Source organism: Salvelinus fontinalis, chromosome 24 (genome assembly GCF_029448725.1).
Source record: "Salvelinus fontinalis isolate EN_2023a chromosome 24, ASM2944872v1, whole genome shotgun sequence".
NCBI lineage: Eukaryota > Metazoa > Chordata > Actinopteri > Salmoniformes > Salmonidae > Salvelinus > Salvelinus fontinalis.
Genome location: NC_074688.1, coordinates 21,732,221 through 21,759,754, shown reverse-complemented (window position 1 = coordinate 21,759,754; position 27,534 = coordinate 21,732,221). Strand labels below are relative to the sequence as shown.

The window sequence follows — 27,534 nt, the reverse complement described above, 5'->3', positions numbered from 1 at the left end:
TAAAATCTCTGATTTCAAGTAAATTATTCAGCAACTAATAACATAGCCTCCTCACCATAACGTATCCCCATTAGCTATTGCAAAAGCAGCATCTACTCTTCCTGGGGTCCACATGAAACAGGACATAATACCGAACTGTGATGCACAAAATAGCGGTACATAATTTAGCAGGCTATATGCCTGGAGAAAGATAGGGACCAGTCCTGGATGTGTGGCTGCAGACAGAGGATGCTGACAGACAGGTCCTCTGTTTGCAGTGAATGGCCTCTTGGGCAGGTCTGATGATTTTAGAAGCTTATCAGACAGGATCTGCTCCTGGGCAGAGGCTGGGCGGGGAAAGGACCAGAGGCAGGTCAATGTTAAATGCACCAAATCCAGCTAGAATTCATAATCAAAACAATAGCATAATACTTGCTGATGTTAGAACATCATTTAGTATTCAATTCTATTTCAACAAAATGCCAAAATGTAATGCCAACCCGATATTTTTGGTTTCAATAAGATATCATTACATATTTTACATGCATTTCGCCGACCTAATGGTAGATTTGAGTGTATGATTAATTTCAAATCAATTTATAAAATGATTTCCCACAAAATATATTATTTAAAAAACTCAAGGGCTCTTTGCATCAATAACATTTTGAAGGCATAGTCCACTGTCCCTCTCCTGCATAAAAAATACGTGTATCGTCATGTTCCTAGTGTGCCTTTAATAAAAGTACCACTTATTTACTTACGCACGCACTTTGTGTGCCTGTATAACACTGTGCGTAAAATGTTCTCCTTGTTAACCGGCTCTTCAGGTGCGCCTTCTTTAACTGCAAATGTACCCTCCCTGCTGTACATGCTCTCACCTAGCGCCTAGGAGGACTGGCTGGCGCCTCTGCTCCTTTAAGGCAATGAGGAATTAAAGTGGCTGCAGAGGCAGGGGATAGGGTTATGAGGCAGCGAGGGTTACGGCATGGACCAACGCGATTTAAAGGGCAGTGGGAAGATGCGCGTGCTTGCCTCTTGCTGGACGGAGAGAGGTGGTGAAGATGGTCTGACTTCAGCTCATCCGGATTGGGTTTTCATTCTTATCGAACTGACCATTTACTCTTTATTTTAAGTTATTTTATTTGTCACATTTTGTTTCCCAACCTGCTTCTATTTTTCAGGTTTCGATTTAAGATGCGTTTTTTGGATTCCACGTTGTTATTGTTTAGGTGTTCCCGTTTTAACACCCAGACATTTTTTTGAGGACCTATGGTTGCCCGCGTGCCACTACCCTGACTCAGCATCACACCTGGACTGCAGGCGAGCACTGTAGCCCCCTCGAGCATCCCTTTGAAGAGGAGGGGAAGTAGCAAGGCACCGAGGACCAGAGTAGAGCTGCGCAGAGTCGGATCACAGCTTTAACCAAGACAATCAGAGATACACATACTATATCCTCCAAGCGTAAAGAGTGGTCGGAAAGGGGAGAGGAAGAGTAGGCTACGAGAGTACCAGGGAGGGAGTTATAGAGAAACAAGGAGGAGACGGTGAAGATATTTAGATCAGCAGAGAGTTGGACTGGTTACTACAAGCTAGTAGCAAATGTTTAACATTACACCTGCCACAGAACATAATTATAGGAAAGCAGTGGCCAAAGAGTGCGGAGGAAGACGAGAAAGCATAGCTTTGGGAGATTTGAACGGAGCGGGGCATGTGGATATTTGCAGTTATCTTTTTCCAGAGCATCTTAAATGGTAAGTTTAATTTTCACATTTGAATGTTAGTTATGTCAGTAATTCAGTGAGTAAAGCAAAGTAGATTAGGGGGTTGGAGGTCACCTGTGTTACACATGATAACATTGTATGTTTGCCAACAGTGCTAGGTAGAAAGGAACGGGAGAGAAATGTGCTTTAATCTGTTTTATCTATAATTGGTAAATAAATAATATCATTGGTTAGTATTTGATAGAATCACATATATTATGTTTTTAGGCAGTTAGGGGATTTCTTATGATGCCTTCATTCTTCAATTGCGTATTTCATTGCTTGCTGAGGAAATAAATTGATGTTGCCTTGCCTTGTTCAAGAGAGGTTTGATAAAGTAGACGTGACCTTAAGGTTTAAACCTTAATTGTTGTCACTTACATTTGCTACATCGAATGTAATCCATATTTTCATGTCTGGATGTATATACCGGTAGGCTATGATTTCAGTCCGAAGTAGCATGGGCCTCAATAATGAGTGACGTATTTTATATACTGGACATTTGGTTTAACCCTCTTCCCCTCCCCCATCCAATGTATTTATTTAGAGTAGTATATTTTAAAATTCAATGTAGGGTATTCAGATTCGAAAGGATATTCGAGACATATAAAAGCTGATAATGTAGCCTATCATTTTATGTGAATTAAATTCATTCATTAAAGTCCATCCTTAGAGATGTTTGGTATTAGATTAATAATAGTACATTGATTTTGAATACATGCATGCAAGTTTTCATTAAACAGTGCAATGCATTTCTAGCCGTTGCACAGAGGTGTAGACAAATGAAGACATGTAAAGGAACATTAATGGGGTATCACTGAAAGAGAAAAAATGTAAGCCACCAGGACCTGATAATGTTGAAAAATGGCTTACCAGAAAAGGGACCCCTGTAGACACTGCAAAAACATGTTTTATTTTTTATTGAGATTACTGCTGGTAAATAGATTTGAAAGAGCTTGCAGGCCATATATCATGTAAAATAAATAAAAAACAATGATATTATAGAATATTACACACAGAATTATTCTGTCTCATTTCATGTGATCAATTCATATTGATTTGCAATCTCCAAAGAGTGAAAAAGACCAAGAGATGATAGAAAGACAATTTCTCAATGCATTCAGTTAAAAGGTTTGTGTGTATATATTTGTGTAGTGTGTGTATATATTTGTGTAGTGTGTGTATATATTTGTGTAGTGTGTGTATATATTTGTGTAGTGTGTGTATATATTTGTGTAGTGTGTGTATATATTTGTGTAGTGTGTGTATATATTTGTGTAGTGTGTGTATATATTTGTGTAGTGTGTGTATATATTTGTGTAGTGTGTGTATATATTTGTGTAGTGTGTGTATATATTTGTGTAGTGTGTGTATATATTTGTGTAGTGTGTGTATATATTTGTGTAGTGTGTGTGTGCTTTCATAAATCTGTGAATTTGCAATCTGAAGCTGATTCGGGGAGAAGAGTAAATTGCTACAATTTATTACTTACACAGGATCAAATAAACCATTATTTATTGGATATAATCTCTTCCCCAGGAAGGGAGTTATGACAAGGCTGGGTGTGTACGGAAAGGGGTAGAAAATATATCTTCTTACAAAATGTAAAAGCTAAGAAGATGGGGGTGTTGCAGATATTGTCAGTTAACAGGGTAGAACCTCTGGTTGTGGTTATGTCGTAGAGGGTCGCTGAATTTACCGCATCAGGCAAAAAGGGGGCATTGGACGTTTGGGATTAACCCATTGTAGCACGTTCAACTTGTCACATCTGCGTTGGTATAAAATGAACACAACCCACTTGGCAAGAAAATCAATGGTTAATTTCTAGTTCCTTGTTTCACTCCACTCCCCCCCCCTCCCCCAAAAATCCCCAAACTTAAATGATACATATTTGACTATCATCCCTTTTTCCTTGTAATGCAATTCTCAGTCAGCTGCTTATTGACATCCATGTTAGGCTATTCCATCTCTACTCCACATAAAATGTTATCTCCCTCACTCACACTGGCTTCTGTGGAAACTCATAAAAGAACAATAAGCATTCGTTGTTAATCATTATAATTGTGCTGTGACATTAGATCAACTGTCTGGCCAGCCTGGATCCATATATAGTCTCAGAAGCCTTCATATTGGTAACCTAATATAAGAATAGAATAGACGGTACATGCAAAAATGTGTATTGTATTATTTGGGAATGGCTTCACCCATTTGGGAATGGCTTCACCCTTCTCAGTTGTTCTATTGTCCTGCATGTTATGCCTTTGTGGACAATGGGCATAGAATGCAGTTGAAGCTGTGATCATGCTTTATTTCGCTGCACTGTATTTCATAATGTTTTCTGTTTTTTTTTTCTGAAGATGGTGATTATCATGATAATGATGAGGTCTGTATTGACTGAGCTGAGCTGACGATGGCAGAATGAAAGACCTTGTAGTTACACAGAGAAATTGGATTCTAGAAAATGTTTACTTTTTAGAGTTAGGTTTATCTATAGATTCTATTAAATTACTGTTCTAAATACTTCAATTTGTATTCTAATTCCTAATTCTATAGGTCTATCACATGCTCACTGGCCTTTCTCTATGGAAACCTTCATTATGGGTGTCAGGAAAGTGTGAGTTTGGCTAAATAAGGCTATACTGAGCGGTGACCTGGAAGTGCTTGATAAGGGCCCAGCCACTTCCTGAGACCTTATTGTGCATATTCTGGCATAATGATAATTGAGGAAATTATACATGAAATGCACAATACAAGATACAGCTAAAATATCTAATTTTTGAGGAAACTTGGTCAGTAGATTCGTTTTCTCTGTTGTAATTAGCCCCCGAATACAAAATACTACAGGTATGATATTTTTAAGCATTCTTATAATTTTAATTCTGACCTATTGTGCTCTCATTAACTCCATGTATCCATATTTTCCTAAGATATTATGATTTTATTTTGAACCATTAAAGCATTTATAAAACATGAATTAATAATACGTAAATTAAAATATGTATTTATTTTGTGTACTGTGTGTTACCTTTGATCATTTATATTCAAATGTAATTGTAATTAAGAGATACAGTAGGATATAGCTATCTTTAGATGGCTAAGGAAACATGTTTATTTTTGCTCTCTGAAAGATGCCTGAAAGCAAAACCAATCCAAGCTGTAAAAATTATGAGGCGAGGAAGCTCACACAGGGCTCTTATTCATGGTGTGTACGTTTGTCTTAATATTGTTTTGAACATTAGTTTTAGGACTGATGCCCGACTGAGCGTTCTACTCAATGCATTGTCAATAAGTGCTGATAAAGATTTAATCAAAAGTGCATTACAGTGGCTTGCAAATACAATGAAATGTCAAAAGGAGGCAAATAATTAATAGGAAAACCCTTTCTCAGATTGACTTTAGATGTTAGCAGCTAGCTAAGATTGGGGAGAGACCACCGGATTTTAGCTAGCTAACGTTAGCATTGCTAGCTATTTTTGACAAACTTTGCTAGCTAATGACAACATTGCCACCTATCGAAAGTACATTTTACAACATGTACTGTATATCATGGCAAAGTTGTTTCCTACTAAATATGTGCAATGTCAATGTATTACCAGCCCACTATACTGTAATTTAGACAAAAAAGTCATTGGCCTCCATTCACAGTGACTGGGCTTATCACAACTTCTTGGGCACCACTATGGCAGAGGGCGGCTTGAGAAAGTTCATAACAATGGCATGCTGGTAAATAGATTTGAAAGAGCTTGCAGGCCATATATCATGTAAAATAAATAAAAAACAATGATATTATAGAATATTATACACAGAACTATTCTGTCTCCTTTCATGTGATCAATTCATATTGATTTGCAATATGTAGATTCCAGCACAGTGATTGAGAGACAGACCTGAGCAAGGCCGTTTGAGATGGCCTACATCTATTTTGTCTTCAATAAATTAACATTTACACTAAGGTCAATAGGTTACGCACACTTCTCATGTACACATTTCTATCTCAATCAACGTGCCCGTCTTTCTCGTTGTCGAGAGATGACTCTCTATATATAAACTAAACAAACATTTTAACACAACAATTTCAACATTTTTACTGTGTTATAGTTCATATGAGGAAATCAATCAATTTAAATAAATAAATTGGGCCCTAATCTATGGATTTCACGACTGGGCAGGGGTGCAGCCATGGGTGGGCCTGGGAGTCCATAGGCCCACCCACTTGGCAGCCAAGCCCACCCACTGGGGAGCCAGGCCCAGCCAATCAGAATTAGTTTATCCCCACAAAAGGGATTTATTACAGATAAAAAAATACTTCTCAGCAACCCCCCCTCCCTGCCAACATCACTTAGTCTGCCAAGTTAGCATGACAACACATTAGGAACCTGAGAAGGAAAATGCAATGGAGACTGGGGGCAGCTTGATTTGACTAAACTTGGCAGAGAGGAGGAACCTGTGTTTCAGTGGAGTTAATCTACTGGGGGCAATTAAGGCAGCGCACTGATTACAGATCCATCTGTTCCTGTATAGTGAGGTGCTCCTCTTGTAAGACGTATTCCTTTGAATCCTTCATATCTATTTAAAGATCTTTAAGACTTACCGTCTTTTGGTAGCAGTGGCCTCATGCAGGCAATTGAGGAGGACTTAGTGGACTAGATCTAAATCTAAATCAGTATTATTTGTTTAAACCTGTTTCCAGTTAGGGAACAGAGTCGTTCCATTTGATTTCAATCACTTTTTGAACGCACCCCTTTTGATTTTAACGAAACTTTCTATACATATTTGCCCATGGTAGAAGTGGTCAGAAAGCAACTGTTTTGGACCTGAATGACAGAACTTTTAGTAGATAGATGTGTTCAAAGTTGAACTGTTTTTCATACCCACCCTACCATGAGACATCCATGTCTTCGTCACTGGAAAAGATAAACAATTGGGTTTTATATAATTTAAAAGCTTACAAACAGGGTTATCAAACTATTAAAACATTTCTTGAAATAAATGTTATCAGCCAAAACATGACACTCACCGTCAAGAGTATGCTGTGTCTCAACCGATGGCGGGTACAACACAAACAGCTCAGATGATGTAAAATAGTCTAAGCTACAAAATATGTGAAAATTAAAAAAATCTGAGTTTACAATATTTTTGATCATTAACGTTAAAGGTAAAAAAAAAAAAAAAAGTAGATTTCTATTTAAAAAACACAAAAAAACGATAAATTAGATTTTTTTTAACAACCCTGTTTGTAAGCTTTTAAATGATGGCAAACTCAACCGTTTATCTTTTCCATTGATTAAGACATGGATGTCTCATGGTAGGATGGGGTATGCAAAAAATGTTAACTTTGAGCACATCTAACTCCTAAATGTTTTGTCATTCAGGTCCACAAAGTTACTTTCTGGCCTTCGTCAACTAGGTATCCGAGCAGCACATGTGACCTAGCTATGAAAACGTGTATAGTAAGGCAATAAAATATATAGTCTCACTGTGTGTTATTGTTATAATATATTTTTGTTGCATTTTACCCCCTTTTACTCCCCAATTTCATGATATCCAATTACGATCTTGTCTCAACGCTCCAACTCCCCAACGGGCTCGGAGAGGCGAAGGTCGAGTCATGTGTCCTCCGAAACATGATCCGCCAAAACGCGCTTCTTAACACCCGCCCGCTGAAGCCGAAAGCCAGCCGCACCAATGTGTTGGAGGAAACACCGTTCAATTGATGCCCGAAGTCAGTCTGCAGGTGCCTGGCCCACCACAAGGAGTCACTAGAGCGCGATAAGCCAAGTAAAGCCCCCCCCGGCCAAACTCTCCCCTAACCCGAACGAGGCTGGGTTCAGTTGTACGCCGCGCTATGGTACTCCCGATCACAGGCGGTTGTGACACAGCCTGGGAATGAACCCGGGTCTGTAGTGATGCCTCAATCACTGTGATGCAGTGCCTTAGGCCGCTGCACCACTCGGGAGGCACTCAATGTATGTATTGATAGATATAGTACCTATCTGAGAAGTAAATGTGAGTTCAGTTCAAAAATGATTTCATCACTTGTTTAAGGTCAATTATTCCCTAGAGTAGTTCCCCTTTGAGAGGGTGTTTGCTTGTGGGAAAGTATGTGGGGTTGCGTTGTTGTTGTCATTTCTGAGGAACGGTTGCCAATGGTAATGTCTGATAATGGAGACCCTGATGTGTAATAATGGATCTCCCAGTTCACACATACTGACTGCATAATGAAGATGCCTAGTAAAGATGTTCAGCAGCCGTTTTGCAGTCTAATTAGTAATGGGGCATCGGAGACTCACAGGGGTGGTGGTATGTTTCACTGAATGTAAAATCTAATTACAAATCAGACTGTGTATCCTTAAGGATTCTGCTGAATCAGAACAATATAATTGCATTAACACCATGTAAATGGCTTTCACATTAAAATGTTAACTATACCGTTTAGCATCGACGGGGGGAAAAAAACTCACACAGATTTATATGTTTGATCAACCATGTAGAGAGGGGGTGCATCTGGCAAAGACATGTCATGTTATTTTATGTTGTGTTATTTTATTTCATGTTATTTTAAAAGGCTGAGCACCTAGAAAAGTGGCTAAAGCAGTTTTTAGAGAACACCCACATCATAAATACATGCACTAACATTCTACCTATGTCTAATGCACATACTGTATGTTGGATTAGGACTACTGTGTGTGTGTGTGTGTGTGTGTGTGTGTGTGTGTGTGTGTGTGTGTGTGTGTGTGTGTGTGTGTGTGTGTGTGTGTGTGTGTGTGTGTGTGTGTGTGTGTGTGTGTGTGTGTGTGTGTGTTTGTGTATAGAGCCCAAGTATGATGTAATGTAACTCATAAGAACGCAGTGAACAGGACAGATGTTGTAAGTGTGGTTGATGTGGCTAATGAAATCAAATTGTATTTGTCACATACTTTGTAAACAACAGGTGTAGATTAACAGTGAAGTGCTTACTTATGGGCCCTTTCCAACAAGGCAGAAAGAAAAAAAAGAGAAATAATAGAAAAATAATAACACAAGGAATAAATACACAATGAGTAATGATAATTATTCACAAAGTCACAAAAATCACATAGAATTTATGAGGGAAAGAATTAATTAGTCACTTAATCTGGTACCTAAATGCCCATGCTTTGAACTACACACCCATGTGAATTAACTTCATTGATCCCTATATGCCCAGTGCACGTGTTTTCTCTGGTATGGATGGATCACCTTGGTGACTCTCTCACGGTTTGTCCCTGGATCCCTTTGAGCTTGGTACTTTCCTCACATTTCCTCTGCTTCTGTTTGTCTTATTGACTGCCACTCTTTTACCTCCTTCTAGTGTTTCATCTCTTGTACTGTCTCCTATGTCCTTATCACAGCTAAACTTCTCAATCAGTCATTCTGTGAATGCACCAAGTTATGTTTCCTGAGGTATTTTACAATTAGAGTCTTCAGAGGCCTTTTATGCATAGTACCAATAGTAAAGTAGGCTGAGGGGTAACAGAGGCAGTACAGAGGCAGGGGTGGATAGACAGTAAAGGAAAGACAAATTAGTCCAGCTTGGTTTCTCGACACTGCTTTATTTTTAAACCTGGCACAGACGGTAAGATTTAAGACCAATTTAGTGCCTGCTATTATTAGCTGTCCATTTTAAAAGTGCTGTCATTTGCTGGTTTGAGGAAAGATGTGTGTGTGTAGGTGTGTGAATGTGCCTGCTGGACCCAGAGGAGTCAGATTGATGCTTTTGCATCCTATGATCATTGTCACGGTTGTCGTAAGAACGGGACCAAGGCTCAGCGGATGTTGAGTTCCACATATTTATTGCAGAGTGAAACTTAAAGAAAAAACAATAAATCAAATAAACTAACAACTAAACGTGACTACGTGGTGCACATGCACAAACACAAAACAATATCCCACAAACACAGGTGGGAAAAATAGCTACTTAAATATGATCCCCAAATAGAGACAACGATTACCAGCTGCCTCTAATTGGGAATCATACAAAACACCAACATAGAAAATATAAACTAGAACACAACATAGAAATTATTATCTAGGATACCCCCTAGTCACGCCCTGACCTACTACACCATAGAGAAACAAGGGCTCTCTATGGTCAGGGCGTGACAATCATTCTGGTGTGAGAGACTGCCTGCCTTTGTGCTTATTTCTGTATGCCATATGCTCAACTATGAATATTTCTGCTAACCCTAGAGTAACCTTTCATATTAATGTGTGCTGCTGGAAAAGACCAGAGTGGTTTAACGATCAAAGGCTAGGATCACTGTTATGGTTTCACTTTCCTCTACCTTGGTATGTTACATAGTGGAGGGTTTTCTACACTTTTCTACATAAGGTGCAAATACTGTTTGTGTTCACAATATGCTAACTTCATATCTGTTCTCAGAATACAGAGAAAGAGACACAAACCACAGTGTATGAATGAGCCTGCATTCCAATGAATTTGGATCAGTTACCAATTTGATGTTTTGATATGCTCAGTTGCACCTCTAAAAAGAGGTGGTTCCTATTTAAAGAATCTGTGTCCCCAGGAATCAGTAACTTTGTGACTACTGGTAAATGTCTCATTAGTGTTGCTAGCCTGAGCTTTATTATGTGTTGCTTTCCCTCTCTCTATCAGCCTTTCCCCAGAAGTGATTATGCTAATTGCTGTTTGATCAGATGATTACATTATAATTCGATTAATCCGGAGTACTAAATGCTCTGAATACATTTGCGTCTGCTTGGCTGGCTGGCTTTACAGAGCTAACTTCCCCTGTCACACAGCGAACACACAGGAGAAAGAGACAACTCTAGAACATGTATTTTTTGGAGGGATGGTGTGTAGTGAGGAAGGGGGATAATAAAGCAAACAGGGGATTGACGGAGAAGAGAGGAGGAGGCAGGTTGGCTGGGGGATTCTTCAGGGAACACATGCTGTGCTCCTTAGTGTTAAATAAACATGTTTGCTTTACGGTTTGGATGTGATAAATGTTTAATATAATACATCTATAACGATTGTTAAATATGTCTGGAGTATTTAAGTGAGTGTGGCACATAGCATATTTAAAGGGCCATGGTTATGGGGCAGCTAATAAGATGACAGGAGCCAGCTGTTGTGACATTAGCACTGACACACTTCACAACGCCAGCTGTTCATGACTGGCTTCTGTTGAACAACAGTGGAATGTGGATCAATGGATGTAACAACAAGATGTGATCACTTCTGTTGGTTTCTCAGCTGGTGTTACATCACTGTCTAACAATAAATGGGGCATTTGCAACAGATTTTACATTGGCTACATGATTTATGATCACCTTGGCATTTTAAATTGATTTTGTTGACCTTTTCACCTGTTCGCCTATTTTAGTTTTCTCTATAATTTCACCTCCACACTGTAGTATGTCTACATTTTCCATCACTCTGGAAGATGCTGTACCTATAGCGAGCATGCAGGTTGGCAGTGATGAGTATATGCAGGACAACATCATTGATTCCCTGCACCTGTGGTCAGTTCGTCATTAATTCTGCAGAAGAGTAATCAGTCTCCTTCCAGTGTTTGTCTACATAGACAGTCATCCATCCACCATCTAAAGAACCCTCAAACTACGCTATCAACAGTATGTAATATATTCAATTATTCTAACTCTGTGTGAGGAAGCTAAGCAGGGTTGTCTGTCAAAATACCGTTGACCCCATGTCCTCTTGACCTGGGGTGTGTTCAGTTCGGTTTACCGCTGCATTTTTTAACAGCCTTTGCGGTATGTTTGATCCTGTTTGGTGGCTGTGGCAAGGTGTGGCCTGATCAATATGGGTGTGACCATTAGAAATCGCAAAACTCGTGCAGCACACAGTACACAATCGCCCTCTGGGCCACCATAATCATGCTGTCTTTAACTGGTTGTTCAGTACAGCAGCATTTCCTGTACAAAGGAATCCGACAAAGGATATAAGTGTCATGCCGTCGAAATGAGTAGACCAAGGCGCAGCGTGCATAGAGTTCCACATGTTTTATTCCGATGAAACTCACAAACAAAAATAACAAAGTGCAACGAAACGTGAAGCTATGTAGTGCTCGCTGGCAACTAGACATAGACAAGATCCCACCATCTAAGGTGGGAAAAAGGGCTGCCTAAGTATGATCCCCAATCAGAGACAACGATAAACAGCTGCCTCTGATTGGGAACCATACTAGGCCAACAAAGAAATAGAAACATAGATTTGCCCACCCAAGTCACACCCTGACCTAACCAAATAGAGAATAAAAAAGGCTCTCTAATGTCAGGGCATGACAATAAGAAGGATTCAGCATACTATACTCAAATGGTTCACTGTTCTTTCTTTATTTATTCATACAGTCCAGTGTGACTATGCCCTCCTCATCTAGAAGGTTGCCACCCAGTGTTGGTCTACTATATCATTAAATGAAGATAGTCTAACATCTTGGCATTATCTCTGTAGGTTTAAGCAGTGGTTAAGTTTAGTCGACACGCATTGACTCCCCCATGTTACTCACTCTGACGCTCACAGGATTTGTCAAGGGGATTAGCTTCAGCTTGCCATAAATACACCATGTTGTTTTAATTTATGTTAATTTGTTTGTGGAAAGTCGACCCAAAATGAAAATTCTGCACTACCAATTTCTTGGGAAATATGGAAAGAAACCTTAGTATTCCCTTATCAGTGTGGCTTGCAGTTTGAATCAGCCTTGAAAAGTTTGGGCACTGAGGAGGACAATCATTGAGTCATTTTAAGAATTTGGTATTCTCATGAGAATACAATTGATTGAATATGCAAATAGTTTGCTCTGTTAATGCCTCAAAGAAACTCTTTTCCCACACTTTAATGTCCGTATTGCACCACAAAATAGTATTATTTTTACCCTGGTATTTTTATTCAGCTGTAGTAGCAGCAGAGGGAGTTGCTATAGTTTGGTATACAGTATACTGTAATCCCCCATCAGATTCTCTCCCTCCCGTTGGTTCATCAGCAGCATGATTTAGACATCAACGTCTGGAGCGCTGACATTCTCCCTACTGAGATATGCTGCTGCTGCCTCCTCTATTAATGAGACATCCACTCTCACCCATTTAACACATGAAAATAAAAGTAGATCTAGAGAGGTGCACCGTGGGGCTCCGCTTTACCATATCCTACTCCTCTGACATCAGACGATGGATCGGTCTTTGCATATCACCAGTGAGCAGAGCAGAGCAGAGCAGAGCAGACAGCGGCCCCTTTCTTCTGTCATGTCCTGGTTAATATTCATGAAAGCAAATTGGGAGACTGTCATTTAGCAAGTTCCTGTACAAGCCCTGTGTGTAGCCCCTGGGCAGAAAGAGGAGAATGCTTACTCACATTGGATAACCCCCCTCATTGCCCCCTACCTCTTTCCTTTTCTTCCCCGTCTCCTGTCTCTGCTCCTGATCCCAGGCCACCCCCCAGGCACAGCACAGAGAGCTGCTTTAATTACCCAGCGTTCCTGGTTGACAGAGCCTGTCACAGTGCAGCAGCTGCCCGCCCCACCTCACCCTGCCCCGTGTGCCCATGCCCTGCTCTGCCCCGTATGCCCATGCCAACTGAGAGCCCGACGACGGGCCACTGGCTCACCATACGTGACATGGGTGCCCTATAAAATACTTGGACCCAACTGATTAGTCCACCATCCAACTCTCTCTGGATCTCCCTATTTTTTTATCTCTTTTTCTGCTCTCTATGTCTGTCAGATGAGCTCATGATAAAATGATGGGCAAAATGTGTAATAGCACTAATGGATGATTTCAATTTAAACAGTAAACATCCAAGCAAATGCAGTACATAAACTGTACATGTGGCTGTATTCATTAGAGGGAGGCAGTAAGGAGTTAAAGCATGCATACATGTTGTTAGTGTTTGTTCCATCAGCATCGATTGCACATTGAATTAAATGAAGCGCCTCCATAGTCCTGAAAGCCCTCTGTGATGGCTGATTACACCTGTCTGTCAGCTGATGAACTCTACTGCCTTTGATTGATCAGCTTAACTCAACAAATTTGAATATTCATATTTATATTCATAATCATATTCATGACAACTGTGTTGTGTAAACATTGGTTTTTCACACTCCACCTATATGTTCATATGGGGGCTTGTTTTGTGCGCAGATAATAATCATGCTAAGCATTACATCCAAAAATCACAACAAGGCAGTTGCATAATGGCAGCGTGATCGAGAGTTATTTTCATATTAAAATGAGAGAGGAGCCATCTGGTGCTATGGAATGTTGATGTTAATTGACGTAATTTCAATACTGAAGTAAAAGGATAATAGATTGCAAATTGTTGTTTGGTGGATGCCAGGAGAACACTACCTGCCCGAATGCATAGTGCCAACTGTTACGTTTGGTGGAGGAGGAATGTAGGTCTGGGGCTGTTTTTCATGGTTTGGGCTAGGCCCTTTAGATCCAGTGAAGGGAAATCTTAACACTACAGCATACAATGACATTCTAGACGATTCTGAGCTTCCAACTTTGTGGCAACAGTGTGGGGAAGGCCCTTTCCTGTTTTAGCATGACAATGCCCCTGTGCACAAAGCGAGGTCCATACAGAAATGGTTTGTCGAGATCAGTGTGGAAGAACTTCACTGGCCTGCACAGAGCCCTGACCTCAACCACATTGAACACCTTTGGGATGAATTGGAACGCTGACTGCGAGCTAGGCCTAATCGCCCAACATCATTGCCCGACCTCACTAATGCTCTTGTGACTGAATGGAAGCAAGTCCCTGCAGCATTGTTCCAACATTTAGTGGAAAGCCTTCCCAGAAGAGTGGAGGCTGTTATAGCAGCAAAGGGGGGACAAACTCCACTTTAATGCCCATGATTTTGTCATGAGATGTTTGACGAGCAGGTGGCCAAATATTTTTGGTCATATATGTGGTCCTCACGCAAAGCATCATGTGCCACTGGCATAAACATTTTCCTTGTTTGTTTTCATGGTTAGATTCCCATCTCTGGGCTCTCCAACATCTACAACATTTGCTAATCTCAGAAAATAGAAATCTGTTTGGGGATATGTTTTGGATTTATATTCCCAAATAGAATTCTCCCCCCTTCTCAATGAAAAAAGACGGTGGCGATGAAGTGGCCTTGTCTTTTTTCTTCTCCCTCCAGCTTTGCTGATAGAAAAAAAGCTTGGATAATTATGGATGCATATATAACATTATTGAACAGTGTCACTTCTTTAGACTTTATGGTTCAGCTCATGAAAAATTATGGCAATTACACATTTCCTCTGTGGTTATTTAGTAAGTGGTTAGGTTTGAGAGGAGTTGTTCGGGCATGAGAAGCATGACGCTTTGTGGGGCTTCTGAGGAGGTTGTACCTGGGTTGAACTCATGTAGACCTGTTTGGTAAGGAATGGGTGTAGCAGTGCAGTGACATGATACTCAGTATGATTAGATCCACAAGGACCTTTGACTTCTCTGCAGTTGGTCTTATCAAACCAATCTTTGTTATGACTACACTGTGCTAAATTGAGTTTCTTTTATGAGTTTTAAGTCTTATTAGTCGTATGTACAGGATACACATGGTATACATCGTCCAACTAAATGCTTACTTGCAGGTTCCTTCTCAACAATGCAACAACAATAAGAAATAATAAAATATAAGAATACCATCATAAAGTAAATGGCTCAGTAGGATAGATTAAATATGTACTCCCAGTGTAAATTAACAAGGTATTCAAGTCAAAATTAAGAGATGGCTTTTTGTTTGGGAATTGTATTCATCAGTGTTTTTTCTGTTTGAAATGACTGGAAAGGACTTCTTTTGCCACTAGTTTTAGAAATGTAATGTGTGCTGCATCTGTGTTCTTTCTCAGTCACTGGCTCTGATTGCTCTTGATAAACCACCAAATATCTGTAACAAAGAAATGTTTCAGTGACAGAGAATTTTAGAAAGGCGTCAAATATTATATTCAACATATCTTACTTTTTAATCAATGCAATAGGGATTGTAATGTTTCTAAAATATGAACAACATCACCAATTATTGATTCATTATTTAAGACACCTACCTACACACTCCCTTGAAAAAAGACTCTGGGTCTCAATGGTTAAATAAAGGTTAAATAAAAATAAATAAATACACGTTGATGATTTCAAAGAGGATTTTTCATTAATATTAGCACACCTACAGGTTGAGGCTGTATTATCAATAGGCCACAAATAAGGGTTCTATGTTTAGCCCCAGCTGAAAAGGAATGAATTACAATTTGATAGGATTTTGATGTATTATTTTACAATTGAGTCTTTAACGCAGCTACATACCCATACAGAGCACTACGATTTTCACTCCATTTTAAAATATTTAAACGGGCACAATCTTGATAGAACTGCTTTTTTTCTCAATCAATGTTATTTATTTATTATTGGGCAAATCATGATGGGCTTCAATGGATAAGCCTAGGTCATTCATAGACACAATTCAAACTTTCCTGTAGCTACAGTATGTTGCTGATGCTAGTAGAGAGAGAGAGAGAGAGAGAGAGAGAGAGAGAGAGAGAGAGAGAGAGAGAGAGAGAGAGAGAGAGAGAGAGAGAGAGAGAGAGAGAGAGAGAGAGAGAGAGAGAGAGAGAGAGAGAGAGAGAGCCTTCTGTTGGAAGTCATGGGCGTAATGCAGCTAGACTCAGGATACCCTTAAGTGTCTGTGAAATCATATGTGTGGGTGTGCATCATGAGTCACCCCTATCGTCTGTCCTATGTGTGTATGGCTGCCATTGACAAATTGATCAGTCTGAGGAGGCTAATGCTCAGCAAGCACCTCCATCACCCATTAAGGAATGATCTCAGTCACAGCCAGGGACTCTCAGGCCGACTCTCTGCCATAGACAACACTGTCTGACTGACTCATAGTGTCCCCTAAGAAATATAATTATGGATGAGCCACTGGTTATACAGGAGTGTGTTTTCTTTCACGCCTACTACAGTAAATGGGTTCAACTGATAAGTCAGAGTGGTTACCATTGAAGCCAACTTACCTCTGGACTGAACAGAAACTCTCACATCAGAAACAGCTGAGTAGAGCAATATGGACGTTTGTTGTTGTTGTTGTAATTATTCGTTTTTATTTTGTATTTGTGTGTGTGTGTGTGCATGGATGGTTGTGTGTATCTCTTTGCGGGCCAGAGCCACTGGAGCATAGAGAGGGTGGAAACCACTGCGATTTGAAACCTTGTTAGAAATGTATGAAGTGCTAAAATGTTTTATCCCCAGGGAGGCCTAGCTAGCTGTCACTGGTAAGCCATTTACTGCTAGGCACGGACTCTGACACCAGACAAAGATTCAGAGGTAGGCTAGGCAGCAGGCAGGCACAGGATCATGCTCAGCCAGGAGTAGTTATACACAGAGTGTACAAAACATTCAGAACACCTTCCTAATATTGAGTTGCACCAATATTTTCCCTCAGAACAGCTTGAATTCGTTGAGGCATGGACTCTACAAGGTGTCGAAAGCGTTCCACAGGGATGCTGTCCCATGTTGACTCCAATGCTTCCCAATGTTGTGTCAAGTTGGCTGGATGTGTTTTGGGGGGTGGACCATTCTTGAAACACATGGGAAACTGTTGAGTGTGGAAAAACCCAGCATCCCTGGCACAAACTACCATACAATATTTAGGCACTTAAATCTTGGCATTTATTATTATTATTATTATTATTATTATTTTGTATTACCCATTCACCCTTTGAATGGTACACATACACAATTCATGGCTCAATTGTCTCAAGGCTTAAAAATATTTATTTAACCTGTCTCCTCCCCTTCATCTACGTTGATTGACGTGGATTTAACAAGTGACATCAATATGTCATGGAAAGAGCAGGTGTTCATAATGTTTTGTACACCTAGTTTATACACCACTCAGTAATCAACCACCTAGAAATTAGCACTGAGCCACCTGATGCTAATTGGTCCCACTTCGTGTTTCTCTCCCTTCCAAGGGAGCCACGTAACAACACATACTTTTACATCATGAACACTCTTTCCCCCTTGTTGCTCCCCTGCTCAACCAAAGCAGCATACATGTTCAATGTTGTCTATGAGCAAAGCCTGTTATTTTACTTTTATGTAATGAAGGTGATTTAAGCGGTATCAAGGATTAGATGATGACTAAAAAGGTCCATATTAAATACACTGTTAACATCAGGTCCATAACAAAAGCATTTATTGGTTTCATCATGGCCAAGTAAATACCTACTGTCCTGATGTATTTACAAGTAAACATACATATTATACCAGTCAAAACTTTGGAAACACCTACTCATTCGAGGGTTTTTATTTATTTTTACTATTTTCTACATTGTGGAATAATAGTGAAGACATCCAAACTATGAAATAACACATATGGAATCATGTAGTAACCAAACAAGTGTTAAACAAATCAAAATATATTTTATATTCTTCAAAGTAGCCACCCTTTGCCTTGATGACAGCTTTGTACACTCTTGGCATTCTCTCAACCAGCTTCATGAGGTAGCCACCTGGAATGCATTTCAATTAGCAGGTGTGCCTTGTTAAAAGTTCCTTTGCGGAATTTATTTTCTTATTAATGCATTTGAGCCAACCAGTTGTCTTTTGACAAGGTAGGGGTGGTATACAGAAGATATCCCTATTTGGTAAAAGACCAAGTCCATATTATGGCAAGAACAGCTCAAATAAGCAAAGAAAAATGACAGTCCATCATTAATATAAGACATGAAGGTCAGTGAATCCGGAAAATTTGAAGAACTTTGAATGTTTCTTCAAGTTGCAGTCGCAAACACCATCATGCGCTATGATGAAACTGGCTCTCTTGAGGACCGCCACAGGAAAGGAAGACTGGGAGTTACCTCTGCTGCAGAGCACAAGTTCAGTAGAGTTAACTGCACCTCAGATTTTTTATTTATTTTATTTATTTTTATTTAACCTTTATTTAACCAGGTAGGCAAATTGAGAACACGTTCTCATTTACAATTGCGACCTGGCCAAGATAAAGCAAAGCAGTTCGACACATACAACAACACATAGTTACACATGGAGTAAAAACAAACATATAGTCAATAATACAGTGAAAAAAATAAGTCTATATACAATGTGAGCAAGTGAGGTGAGATAAGGAAGGTGAAGGCAAACAGATATATGTATAAATAAATAAAATATAAAAAGGCCATGGAGGCGAAGTGAGTACAACACAGCAAGTAAATAAAAACTAAAAAACACTGGAATGGTTGGTTTGCATTGGAAGAAAGTGCAAAGTAGAGACAGAAATAATGGGGTGCAAAGGAGCAAAATAAATAAATAAATAAATACAGTAGGTAAAGAGGTAGTTGTTTGGGCTAAATTGTAGATGGGTTATGTACAGGTGCAGTAATCTATGAGCTGCTCTGACAGCTGGTGCTTAAAGCTAGTGAGGGAGATAGGTGTTTCCAGTTTCAGAGATTTTTGTAGTTCGTTCCAGTCATTGGCAGCAGAGAACTGGAAGGAGAGGCGTCCAAAGGAAGAATTGGTTTTGGGGGTGACTAGAGAGATATACCTGCTGGAGCGCGTGCTACAGGTAGGTGCTGCTATGGTGACCAGCGAGCTGAGATAAGGGGGGACTTTACCTAGCAGGGTCTTGTAGATGACCTGGAACCAGTGGGTTTGGCGACGAGTATGAAGCGAGGGCCAGCCAACGAGAGTGTACAGGTCGCAGTGGTGGGTAGTATATGGGGCTTTGGTGACAAAACGGATGGCACTGTGATAGACTGCATCCAATTTATTGAGTAGGGTTTTGGAGGCTATTTTGTAAATGACATCACCGAAGTCGAGGATTGGTAGGATGGTCAGTTTTACAAGGGTATGTTTGGCAGCATGAGTAAAGGATGCTTTGTTGCGGAATAGGAAGCCAATTCTAGATTTGACTTTGGATTGGAGATGTTTGATGTGGGTCTGGAAGGAGAGTTTACAGTCTAACCAGACACCTAGGTTGCAGATTGCAGCCCAAATAAATGCTTCACAGAGTTCAAGTAACAGACACATCTCAACATCAACTGTTCAGAGGAGACTGCGTGAATCAAGTCTTCATGGTTGAATTACTGCAAAGAAACCACTATAAAAGGACACTAATAAGAAGAAGAGCTTGCTTGGGCCAAGAAACACGAGCAATGGACACTGCCCGGCACCCTCCACAGCAACCCGCCAAAGCCCTCACCATTTCTCCTTCACCCAAATCCAGATAGCTGATGTTCTGAAAGAGCTGAAAAATCTGGACCCCTACAAATCAGCCGGGCTAGACAATCTGGACCCTCTCTTTCTAAAATGATCTGCCAAAATTGTTGCAATCCCTATTACTAGCCTGTTCAACCTCTCTTTCGTATTGTCTGAGATCCCCAAAGATTGGAAAGCTTCCGCGGTCACCCCCCTCTTCAAAGGGGGTGACACTAGACCCAAACTGCTACAGACATATATCTATCCTACCCTGTCTATCTAAGGTCTTTGAAAGCCAAGTTAACAAACAGATTACCGACCATTTCGAATCCTACCGTACCTTCTCTGCTATGCAATCTGGTTTCAGAGCTGGTCATGGGTGCACCTCAGCCACGCTCAAGGTCCTAAACGACATCATAACCGCCATTGATAAGAGACATTACTGTGCAGCCGTATTCATCGACCTGGCCAAGTCTTTCGACTCTGTCAATCAGCACATTCTTATTGGCAGACTCGACAGCCTTGGTTTCTCAAATGATTGCTTTGCCTGGTTCATCAACTACTTCTCTGATAGAATTCAGTGTGTCAAATCGGAGAGCCTGTTGTCCGGACCTCTGGCAGTCTCTAGGGGGGTGCCACAGGGTTCAATTCTTGTATACATTTTCTTTGTATACATCAAGGATGTCGCTTTGCTGCTGGTATTTGTCTGATCCACCTCTACGCAGACGACACCATTCTGTATACTTCTGGCCCTTCTTTGGACACTGTGTTAACTAACCTCCACAGACGACCTTCAATGCCATACAATTCTCCTTCCGTGGCCTCCAACTGCTCTTAAACGCAAGTAAAACTAAATGCATGCTCTTCAACCGATCTCAGCCCACACCTGGCCGCCCGTCCAGCATCACTACTCGGGACGGCTCTGACTTAGAATACGTGGACAACTACAAATATCTAGGTGTCTGGTTAGATTGTAAACTCTCCTTCCAGACTCACATTAAGCATCTCCAATCCAAAATTAAATCTAGAATCGGCTTCCTATATTGCAACAAAGCATCCTTCACTCATGTTGCCAAACATACCCTTGTAAAACTGACCATCCTACCGATCCTTGACTTCGGTGATGTCATCTATAAAATAGCCTCCAACACTCTACTCAACAAACTGGATGCAGTCTATCACAGTGCCATCCGTTTTGTCACCAAAGCCCCATATACTACCCACCACTGCGACCTGTACGCTCTCGTTGGTTGGCCCTCGCTTCATACTCATCGCCAAACCCACTGGCTACATGTCATCTACAAGTCTCTGCTAGGTAAAGCACCGCCTTATCTCAGCTCACTGGTCACCATAGCAGCACCCACACGTAGCACGCGCTTCAGCAGGTATATCTCACTGGTCACCCCCAAAGCCAATTCCTCCTTTGGTCGTCTTTCCTTCCAGTTCTCTGCTGCCAATGACTGGAATGAACTGCAAAAATCTCTGAAGCTGGAGACTCATATCTCCCTCACTAGCTTTAAGCACTAGCTGTCAGAGCAGCTCACAGATCACTGCACCTGTACATAGCCCATCTGTAAACAGCCCATCTATCTACCTACCTCATCCCCATACTGTATTTATATATTTATCTTGTTCCTTTGCACCCCAGTATCTCCACTTGCACATCCATCTTCTGCACATCTACCATTCCAGTGTTTAATTGATATATTGTAATTACTTCGCCACCATGGCCTATTTATTGCCTTAACTCCCTTATCTTACCTCATTTGCACTCACTGTATATAGCCTTTTTGTTTTCTTTGTTCTACTGTATTATTGACTGTATGTTTTGTTTATTCCATGTGTAACTCTGTGTTGTTGTATGTGTCGAATTGCTATGTTTTATCTTGGCCAGGTCGCAGTTGCAAATGAGAACTTGTTCTCAACTAGCCTACCTGGTTAAATAAAGGTGAAATCAATTTTTAAAAAGCAAAAAATTAGACCGGTGGAAATCTGTCCTTTGGTCTGATGAGTCCAAATTTGAGATTTTTGGTTCCAACCGCCGTGTCGTTGTGAGACGCAGAGTAGGTGAACGGATGATCTCCGCATATGTGGTTCCCACCATGAAGCATAGAGTAGGAGGTGTGATGGTGTGGTGGTGCTTTGCTGGTGACACTGTCTGTGATTTATTTAGAATTCAAGGCACACTTAACCAGCATGGCTACCACAGCATTCTGCAGTGATACGCCATTCCATCTGGTTTGCGCTTAGTGGGACTATCATTTGCTTTTCAACAGGACAATGACCCAAAACACACCTCCAGGCTGTGTAAGGGCTATTTGACCAAGAAGGAGAGTGATGAAGTGCTGCATCAGATTACCTGGCCTCCACAATCACCTGACCTCAAACCAATTGAGATGGGTTAGGATTATTTGGACCGCAGAGTGAAGAAAAAGCAGACAACAAGTGCTCAGCATATGTGGGAACGCCTTCAAGACAGTTGGAAAAGCATTCCTCATGAAGCAGGTAGAGAGAATGCCAAGAGTGTGCAAAGCTGTCATCAAGCTACTTTGAAGAATCTCAAATATAAAATAGATTTAGTTTTGTCTAACACTTTTTTGTTTACTACATTATTCCATATGTGTTATTTCATAGTTTTAATATCTTCACTGTTATTCTACAATGTGGAAAATAGTCAGAAAAAAGAATAACCCTTGAATGAGTAGGTGTGTCCAAACGTTTGATTTGTACTGTATATTGGATCTTAATTTGACCAGTATTGTCACAGCAAAAGTGTTAAGGCTGTGTAAGGGAGGCGAAGTTAGGTGCAGGAGAGCAGAGTGGAGTAAACAGGTGCACTTTTATTCCGTACAACAATAGGCTCAAAAAGTGCCCAAAAACACTGAACATAAACTATAAAAGTATCGCGCGTGAACATACACAATTTAACAATGAATGAATGACAATTACACACAAAGACATGATGGGGAGCAGAGGACTAAATACATGTAGATTGGGGAATGAAAACCAGGTGTGTAGGGAACAAGACAAAACAAATGGACATATGAAAAATGGAGCGGCGATGGCTAGAAAGCCGGTGACGTCGATCGCCGAACGCCGCCCGAACAAGGAGAGGAGCCGACTTCGGCGGAAGTCGTGACAAAAAGAATCCTGCAGCAACAGGATTTGAAATTTTAGTCCATAATGTTACTTGATCGGTGGTTAGGCTATTAGCCTGCTAAAATGAGGCTACATGAAAAGTGTGATAATGTTATTAATAACTGTGTGTTAGTGCGAGTTTTCAGTGAATTTATGCAAGTCATTAAGCTGATCTGCATTTTCTCAGCAGGAAAATTCGCAACAACAAAGTGTGATCAAATTAAGACCCCGCGCCTGTAGTATACCCATTCAAGTCAGTTGTCATGCCATCAATTTTTTCTGTTCTCTTTGTTCTCCTCTCTTACAGTTTTTAGCGAAGATCTACGTTCCAGCTTATATTTTGTCAATGCATCTTTGCAAGAGGTAGTGTTTGCCAGCACCACAGGGACCCTGGTGCCCTGTCCCGCTGCAGGGGTGCCCCCCGCCTCTCTGCGCTGGTACCTGGCCACCGAAGAGGAGATCTACGATGTGCCCGGGATCCGCCACGTGCACTCCAATGGCACCCTACAGATCTTTAACTTCCTCCCCTCCAGCTTTAGTAAGCTAATCCATGACAATACCTACTACTGCACAGCTGAAAATCCTTCAGGGAAAATAAGAAGTCAAGATGTCCACGTTAAGGCCGGTAAGTGTTTCTTTTAAATAGTAACTGTTGTTTTCATTCCTTAATTTCTTCTTGTATGTATTTCATTTGCTTTTTCCAAATGCCACCCCTCTTGCTATCCTCAGTATTTCGGGAGCCCTACACCGTTCGGGTGGAGGACCAGAAAGCCATGAGAGGCAATGTAGCGGTCTTCAAGTGCATTATCCCTGCCTCCGTGGAGGCTTACGTCACTGTCGTATCGTGGGAGAAAGACACAGTCTCACTATCCTCAGGTAAGACAATATTTTTATATCTTGGTCAGAATTTTGTTCAATCCCTTGCTTGGACTCTTCGAATCAGCTATTGGATTACAAGTTCAGAAGAGGGATTCTTAGGTGTAGCAAACAAAACAAGATTTGTTTACACAGACAGTGCTATGGATCCAAAGGTTTCTACATGTGAAGCCTTCCCTGGTTTGCTCTTTGTACTTGGGCCACTGTTCTGTCTCTCTGTGACTTACCTGCTTGTGGTCTGTCAGCCATTATTGGAGCTCCATGGAATCCTGTCCTCCAACAGTAATAGCAAGGGTAATGTCTGTCTGTCATTTTGACCCACCCCCGACCCCCTCGATTGGAATCATTCATTGCACAGGTTGATATTGTACATTAAACGTTCGATTGATGCTCACCCTCTGGGCAATTTTGCTTTATATGGTGCATTTAGAAAAAATATAGACAAGCACGCACCTCAAGCCATTTGACAGAGGGCAAATTGTGGGACATGTTTTAGTAACATTTTAAATGTGTCTGCTCAAGCACAAAGATCCCTTCTGTGATCCATGTCTGTGCGTACTGGTTGCTAGTCGGGGGCATTACTGTTTCTGCTGCTGTAAGGAGATATTATATGATCTATAATGACTGCACATGAGTTTTGCAGATTCAGACGAGTGAAAAAGATGCTAGCCTCTGTGAAACCTAGAAGTTATCACTTTTTACTGTGTCACATTCATAGCCTTGAAAAGTAGAGTAGCATGGAAAGTGGGATTTTGACTTCTCTCGTTTAAATGATGTGCTTAACTATATAACATAGGGCAGATGTGTAATAGCTAGTGTTTTTTTTAAAGTGAATTTAGGTCATGCAGTATTGTATTCCTATGGAACCTTTATTTTAATTTGTTCAACTTTTACTGCACAACAGCCAGGGTATTGTAAAGGTGAATAATGTGTAGGAGCAGTGATGTGTTTTATCATCACCCAGTTCTTAGGAGTGCTTTTACATGCATTACAAACAATCTAGATGGGATTGTCCCTGTTTATTCCACACGAAGCCTGTCAGAAGCATCAGCAGCATGGTCAGAATCAGTGCTCTTTCCCTGCTAAATATTTTATGATGTCCTGATGCATGAGCAAATTCACCTCACACTGTTATGGAGAGGGTATGTTTACAGCATGAGCAGGGGTTACAATGGGCATTAAAAGGTGTGTGTTTTATTTCTTTACCGGGGGTTTGTTCCCAGGTTGTGTGTGTGTATATGTTTGTATATATGTTAGCATAAGGTTATCAACCAGGCCTGGAAACAAAGCAGATTGACCCAACCTATTCTTCTCTGACGGTTGCCAGCCTTGCACTTGACATTTTTAATGAAAGAAGACTTGGTCTCGGTTGACACAAAATAAAGCTATCCAACTGCTGTGCTAAATTATTAATCTAAGGTTTTTGACTGGTACTGTATGTATTTTATGGATTCATGTTTCATATAATCCATTTAAAGTAGACACCTTAGCATGAAGTGTTATCCTATATATCTTAAAAATCATATTTTAATATGTACAAGCGACTGGTTTGCACTGCGTCTCATCTGAAGCCTTTGAATTTCCAGTGATTCATGTCAGGGGAAAGGATATGTATAATTACAGACTAGGGCTGGTTTTAATTAATCAACTGTGATTGAAAAGTTAATTACAATATGAATTACCTCTTAAAATAAGGACTGCTTAGTAGTCATTTGAAGTGGCCCTGTTTTCAGTCTGAATGAGCACCGCAACTCACAAGCCCTAATGTTGCCACTAACTTACCATTAACCTGTCATGCATTTTAAAATGTTCCTCGCCGTGCGGCTTTTCAAATTCACGGCAGCCGCTCGGCTCCACTCTGCTTTTGATAAACAATTGACAGAGCTAATAGGAATATGAAAGAGAAAAAGAGTGCAGCGCGGCTGCCTTTTATATGGGACGCCTAATGTATCTCCAGCTTCTTTATGTGTGTGTATCAAGTGGTGGGGTTGTTGAATATGGGATGGGCTGGATGGCACATCTTTTTGTCTTCTGCATCTGATTTGCCTTTGCCTTTGTCTCTCACCTTTCACATGTGATCCAATTTAATGAGGGGGCCTTGATGGGAGAAAGGCTGATCAAAACTATCTCTCTAAGGGATGCATACAACATGTGGGCATACAGGTTTGTATTCCAGTCCTATGGTTATACAATAACTTATTCTTCCTCTCTTCTCTCTCACACTCCTCCTCTTTGTTTTGCTGGATGAAGTAGATGTGGGGTTTGCTGCACAGTGAACCTGTCTCATTCAGAGCACGTCTCTGCATGGCCCTGCATTGGTCCTCTGTGTTTCAGTCTCCTCCAATGATGCTACTCTCTGCACCTACTAGGAAATTTGTATTCATCCATGTGAGGTGGGACTTTGTCTTGAGTGAATGGCGTACGGTGTATACAGTATCTTACACATGTAGTTTGCTGGCGTTCGCAAACAGTTGCACATATTTAAATGTTCATTTAAGTGTCAGGATGTTTCCATAGTGCTGCTGCATCAGACCTTTTTGCACCAAGTTTGTAGCCTGGTAGATCACATTGCCCCAGACAGACAGACCAACAGACAGGTACAAGGCCTGTGTATGAGCATGACGGCCAGTGTCTGTCTACTGTTGCTGTGAGGAAAAGTAGAGGCTGGTCCTCTGATGCCTGGAGATAGTGCTTTCTCATTAGAACAAACACACGTGCCTTTCATCTTTTCAAGCTGAAGATTAAGCTGGAGATGGTGCAAGGAAAGCTTTTCTCATGCATTAAGGCACAGGCTTACTGCAATGCTGGAGGGGAAGGATGACTGTAAGCCTCTCCCTCCTCCTCTCTCCTCTCTTTCTCCTTTTCCTTCTCTCTCCTCTTTTTCTCCCTCTCCTCTCTCCTCTCTTTTTCTCTCTCCTTCTCGCTCCTCTCTCTTTCTCACTCTCATTCTCTCTCCTCTCTTTCTCCATCTCCTCTCTCCCCTCTCTTTCTCCCTCTCCTTCTCTCTTCTGTCTTTCTCCCTCTCCTTCTCTCTCCTCTCTCCTCCTCTTTCTCCTTCTCATCACCTCTTTCCCTTCCTCACTTATATGGAATGTTGTTGAAAGGCATTTGTTATTACATGTATTGGTGAATGCATTGTATACTGAGCAGCTTTCCTATTTCTTAGTGTTAGTACAATACCATAATGGTATTAAATGCAGTCATATGTACTGTATAATCTTCTGGATTTGACCTTCTATAAGGGTCGTAGTGGCCAGAGAAAAGGGCCTTACGATTCTACTGATGCAGTCATAAAGTCTCTATCCTGGATGATCAATGAGTCTTCTTCCTGTTCATCATTTACTGGCCTTGACTGCCAGCCTGCCATCGTCCGTTGCGTAACACTTGGCAGAAGGCCCGAGTCAATTTCCTGCTGGCTGCAAAACACTGTTTTCTATTTGGTTTATGCAAATGTATCATCTAATGTTCTGAGCATTACCAGAGCCCCTGGAAACATTTTTCAGTCACATTTATGTGGGCTGCTTCACAACTGTGTACTTAACACTAACTGTTTAAATGCCACTGCAATCTCTCCTCCTGCTCCTG

At 40.8% G+C, this 27,534-nt stretch overlaps 1 protein-coding gene across 2 annotated transcripts in view; it reads left to right on the top strand.

The window, feature by feature from the left end:
- Nucleotides 1–827: 827 nt before the first annotated feature.
- The window catches only part of LOC129822145 (cell adhesion molecule DSCAM-like), a 149,369-nt gene continuing 122,662 nt past the window's right edge, over nt 828–27,534 (top strand). Inside the window, exons 1-3 of one of the 2 annotated variants that reach the window (XM_055880150.1) lie at nt 828–1,730; nt 23,381–23,698; nt 23,803–23,949. In XM_055880150.1, coding sequence (XP_055736125.1) covers nt 1,688–1,730; nt 23,381–23,698; nt 23,803–23,949 — 508 coding nt within the window. In that variant the 5' untranslated portion in view covers nt 828–1,687. The remainder of the gene's footprint in view (nt 1,731–23,380; nt 23,699–23,802; nt 23,950–27,534) is intronic. The other variant, XM_055880151.1, reaches the window with a different exon arrangement.